The sequence below is a fragment of the Hylobates moloch genome, unplaced genomic scaffold (genome assembly GCF_009828535.3).
Source record: "Hylobates moloch isolate HMO894 unplaced genomic scaffold, HMol_V3 SCAFFOLD_9, whole genome shotgun sequence".
In the NCBI taxonomy this organism is placed as follows: domain Eukaryota; kingdom Metazoa; phylum Chordata; class Mammalia; order Primates; family Hylobatidae; genus Hylobates; species Hylobates moloch.
In genome coordinates, this window is record NW_026652284.1 from 85,665,233 (window position 1) to 85,670,247 (window position 5,015).

The 5,015-nt window shown below is 48.2% G+C and overlaps 1 protein-coding gene across 4 annotated transcripts in view; it reads left to right on the top strand.

Moving 5' to 3' along the window:
- The first annotated feature begins 2,459 nt into the window (after positions 1-2,459).
- Positions 2,460-5,015, top strand: part of ZFPM2 (zinc finger protein, FOG family member 2) — a 483,171-nt gene continuing 480,615 nt past the window's right edge. For 2 of the 4 annotated variants that reach the window (XM_032760240.2, XM_058443633.1), the window contains exon 1: positions 2,460-3,071. In XM_032760240.2, coding sequence (XP_032616131.1) covers positions 3,032-3,071 — 40 coding nt within the window. In that variant the 5' untranslated portion in view covers positions 2,460-3,031. The remainder of the gene's footprint in view (positions 3,072-5,015) is intronic. The other 2 variants (XM_032760241.2, XM_032760244.2) reach the window with 2 other exon arrangements.

Below are 5,015 nucleotides of genomic sequence, written 5' to 3' on the forward strand. Positions count from 1 at the left end.
TAGAAATCAATAATTTATTTTTAAGCAAATGAGAAATTATTTTGTGCTTTTATTTACACATTTGCACATTTATAGTTAAATTGTAATTTGCGATACAAAGGGTATTAGTTGTGAATTGTGGTTTTCAGTATCACAGACACATTTGTTGCTGTGGTTTTGCAATATCATTCCCTGATGCTTTTCTCAATTGTGGTTTTCATAATCATTGTTTGATAGTCATGTAGCTGTGGTTTGGGGCTGCTATATCCATTTGGACAGAGATAATTGCTTATAGGTTTTTCTGTCTATTTATTTTATAACTTCAGTGAATTAAACTAGAAAAAAGAAAAACTGAACCTTAAATATCATTAATATTCTCATTAAAAATAATGAGAAAATATAAAATGTAATAGTATTCATTATTTTAATTCATTCATATTGACTATATTAATATATATAAATTTAGATAAACTAATATCTATCTCTAATAATGCATTCTGGTTATCAATCTTGCCCTGAATTCTCTGACTTTTGCTCCTTTTAGCTTTTAAACTAAACATTTAGCTGAGATTTATTTGTTTTTCTTTTGCGTTGCATATTTAACCATTTCAAACGCCAAAAGAAACAGTTACAATATTTTAATTCCAATGGGCATTCCTTTTGGGTGACATAAAAATTCAGCGAGTTCTGTAAAAAGATCTTTAAAAACCATAATGTACAATACATCTGATTCTACGCACACCAATTTAACTGTAATGAATTGAAAATGAAGGAGGTAAAAATCTGTAGTTCTCTGTCTGCTTATTTATTCCATAACACAAACATAAATGGTCCTGCTTTTCATGGTACTTTCAGCCTTAATTTGTTGGTTCTTCACAGGAGGGACTTTGTCATTTAGTGCATTTTCCACTGCAGAGGACTATGTATTCTTACAACCTCCTATGGTAATAGCACTAATGGTAATGTAATAAAATTCACAATTTGTCTTCAGCTTTGTATTAAGATTCTCTTGGCCATACCTTTCAACTCTTTACACCTTCCAGAAGATGTCCTGTTGGGGTTATAAATGACACTGATTACAGTGCCTCTTACACACTGAGCATCTTGCATTATGCTCAATCAGCCCAGGCTCTGTGCTGACCCCAGACCCTTTTAGAGTATCCAGTTTGGTGTGGTTCACACAAATAATAGTCAACGAAGCAAACGGGGACACAATTTGAGATCAGAATGGTCCACTTCACAACCTCCTGGGGGAAAAGTCAGCAGTATCTGGGGGACTCATGTGAACTGCAGTGGAGTTTATTAGTAAATACTGATTACATAAAGCAGCTAGTCCCACTGCCCTTGGATAGAAGCTCCTTCCAACCCACATGGGAGAATATATTTAATACTTACCGTATATGAAACTGTAAGAAAATAAGCTAACCAGTTTAACTTGGCCAAAATAATAACTATGCAAATCACCTCAAAATTTGTTCTCCTTTTGGCTTGCAGTTGCCGATATACTACACATACAGTAATTGAATAACACAAAACTTTAGAAGCTAAAGAACCATTAAATAGTTACTGGGTCTTACCTGCTTGGGAAATTATAGCAAGATCAAGTCTTTTATTAGTCGATCGGTGCTTCCCTGTGGCAGAAGACTAAGAGAACAGAAAGGTCACGGGACAGGGTGGGAACACAGAACTTCCCCAGACTTTCCCAAAAAGTTAGTATTTTTATTAGAGATGGTTCGTTTTCCACCTACGGCTAATCAGCTAGCTAACACTCGCTCCTCCTTTTCAAGATGAGAAAAATATCTGCTTGTCTCCAAATTTGAATATTTTACAATTTAAAATGGAAACTGTGGGTGACAGAACACGTTGAGGATGCGACTCAGCACCTCATCCACGTGGGCCCAGAGCGGGACGGTCCGTGTCCGCAGCGGTCTCCTGGGAGCCTTGAGAGCAAAGAAATGGTCTTCTGAGAGCCTGGGCAGATGAGCGGACTTAACTGGCCCCAAGACACACAGTTGGCGTTTGTGATCATCTGGCTCTCGCCGAGGTCTTTGCCAGTGGCCTAACCTTCCTGCCAAGAAGCTGGGAGGGCGGGGGTTGGGGGTGAGGGGAGGGGGCGGCATAACTGAAAGCACAAAGTTTAGGGAGAGACTGAGATTTCTTTGTGCCCCGCTGGACTGGCGAGGCGTGAGACAGGAGAGTTGGGGTCCCTCAGAGAGGGCTGTTGGAAGAAGTTGCCTGGAAGGGGGGGGCGGGGTGCCCTGGCAGCTGCCCAGCGTTGACGCGGTGACAACTGCAGAAGGTGGCCCTCCTCCAAGCCCTCCCCACGCCTCCCCACCAACTCCCACCCACCCCTGCCCCCATCCCCCACCACCGCCTGGATCCCCCGCACTTCGCCCGACCAAGGCCGGGGCCGTAGTTTGCATCCGGACTGGATTTGGGTGCAGCCAATCCTCCTTTGGCTGATGGAATAGTCTCCCCTCCCCACAGCCCCGGCGCGCCCCTCCCTCGCGCGCCTCGCCGCCTCCCGCCGCAGAACAGGAGCTGCGCGGCCCGGAGCGGCGGCGGCGGCGCCGGCGCCGGAGTATCCGTCCCGCACGCCGGGGCGAGGGGCGAGCAAGCGCGCTCCTCCTCCCGCGCCCTGCGCCCCCGCGCTCCCCCTCTCCTCGCTGCCCGCTCTCCCGTCCCTCCCTCCTTCTCTTCCTTCTTTCCGTGTTATTTTTCTCTTCTCTTTCCCCTTTTCTCTCTTCCTGACCGTTCGCTTGTACATTCCCATTCTCCCCCCGTCGCTCTCCTCTCTCCCCCTCCCCTCCTCACTGTCACACTCTCTCTGCCCCCGTCTGTCTTCTCTCATTTGCTTGCTCATCTCCGAACGTGAATCCGCGGCTCCCGGAGGAGCCCAGCGCCCGGAGCACCTGGAGTCCGGCCGGCGGCGGCCCGAGCCTGGCCAGCGGCGGCGGCGGCGGCGGCGGCGGGAGCGGCGGGAGCCGAGGGAGCGGCAGCCGCGACCGCGGGCACCGCAGGAGCCCCAGCGGCAGCAGCAGCCGCCGCCGAGATGTCCCGGCGAAAGCAAAGCAAACCCCGGCAGATCAAACGTAAGTTTGCGCGCGGGGCCGGGAGTTGGTGGGATTATTGCCCAGGAGGGGGGTGCGCGGGACAGGAAAGCGGTGGGTGGGTAGCGGGACTAGGGGAGATCCGCTCCCGGTCCCCTAGATGTGTCAAACTTTGCCTGAGCAGTCGAAGGGACAACTAGACAGTCATAGACAGACAGACGGCCAGCCCGAGCCTCGGGCAGGAGCGAGGCTGCGAGGAGCAGCCCATGCTTGCCCCGCTCAGCCCTCGCGCTCCCTGGCTGCTTTTTTAATTCCGACCCGCGCACGCTGCGAGTCCCCGGCGCTGTAGTCCAGCCGGAGGGGCAGTCCCGCTCCTTTTAGACGCTTATTATTGTTGTTGTCATTGCTGTTGTGCGATTGACGTGGGACTACTCTTGGGAACCACTTTTAGCAACCAGGGTAGAAACTTCTCAGAAAAGCTGGGCGGTCGAGACCTCGGGGCGAGGGAGGTAACTTCCCCAGGCGGTGGAAAATCAGAGCGTCAGGGTCCCGATCCTGGGCGGTGCCAGAGCCACACCAAACCCGAAGCGAAACAAAAAGTAGGTGTAAAAGTTCGCGCCTCCGCGGCGGGCGGCCGTGCGTCTCTGCCCTGCGGGCGCGGGCTGGTGGCTGGCAGGTCGTGTCCTGGGACTTCGGGCGGGTCCCGCTCACGCCGCCAGGACGCTCAGCCGAGCGGGGATTCGGGTGGCGTCTGGCCCTGGTGGCGCGCGGAGTCCTCCCTGGGAGGGGCCGCCAGTCACTTCCGAGCGCGGAAGCTGTGAGTTCAAGGCGGTGGGCGCGCAGGGGAGTGCATGGCCCTGAGCCCCCGAGTACCCGGGGGTCCCAATGGTGCTTAGAGGACGCGGCGGGTCAAGAGACACCTTCCGAAACAGGCACGCTTGCAGAGATCAAGTCGGTCAACTTTTCTTGGCTTGGGGAGAATTCCTCCAATAGCGTTTCACAGGCCTGCGACATCTCTTCAACGCTTTGGCCGAAAAGAAGAAAACACCTTACTAGTTTATTTTTTGCCAGCTTTATGATGTGTCTGTTTCAGCGTGTTGCTCAGAGTCGGCAATTAGTTTAAAACAAATTATAATGTAATTTAAGGATAAGACTTTCCTTAGGAAAGGATAAGTAGTATCCCTTTCCCCCTTGATTATTAACCATACTCGCCCCACCCCCAAATGTTGAAAATTCTATTTGGTGTAGTTTAAAAATAAATCTTACCAATCAACTTGTCCTTGAAATGGGGGCCAGGTTATAAACAGTTATCAACAGTTAAGTATTCAGATCTTTGTGTGTGTGTGTGTGTGTGTGCGTGTGTGTGTGTGTGTGCGTGTGTGTGTGTCTGCTTCTTAAACATGACTTTCTAGCTTTTATTTCTTCGATTCCTTCTCTTATACTTCAGTTCTCACTCTACGCAACTTGGGTTAAAGCAAGTACTGGACTTCACTGTTGGCTCAAAGCAGTTTTAATCAAGTAGTGATACCGTTTTTGAAGACTTTCACTTTTTCAGAATGATTATTCATGGTTTCCACCAATTGCCTTGGAGTTTTTAGGACTCAATTGATCAGATCCCTCTGTTTAAATGTTGCATCTTCGAGTACAAAACCGTGCTTATTATAGGATATGATTATAAACATTATTAAATACAAATGCTTTTCAGTTCACGACTGTCACCTGGGTTGTTAATAATTAATATTAATTGATTGGCACAAGACCATCTGATTCTACTTGGGAATACTTTGTTACCTTCTCAATTAGCTACATTAATTTTTTTTATTTCTTTCTATGTCCACCTCATATAATTGAAGATTAAAGCATTGAAACTAATTGCTGATGCTACTCTTGCGTTACAGGTCATAAAACATTTTAGTGGTTTATTTGAATGCTGTGATTTATTAAGTGTCAAAAATGCTTGAAAGTTCTTTCATTTGAAAGTGAACA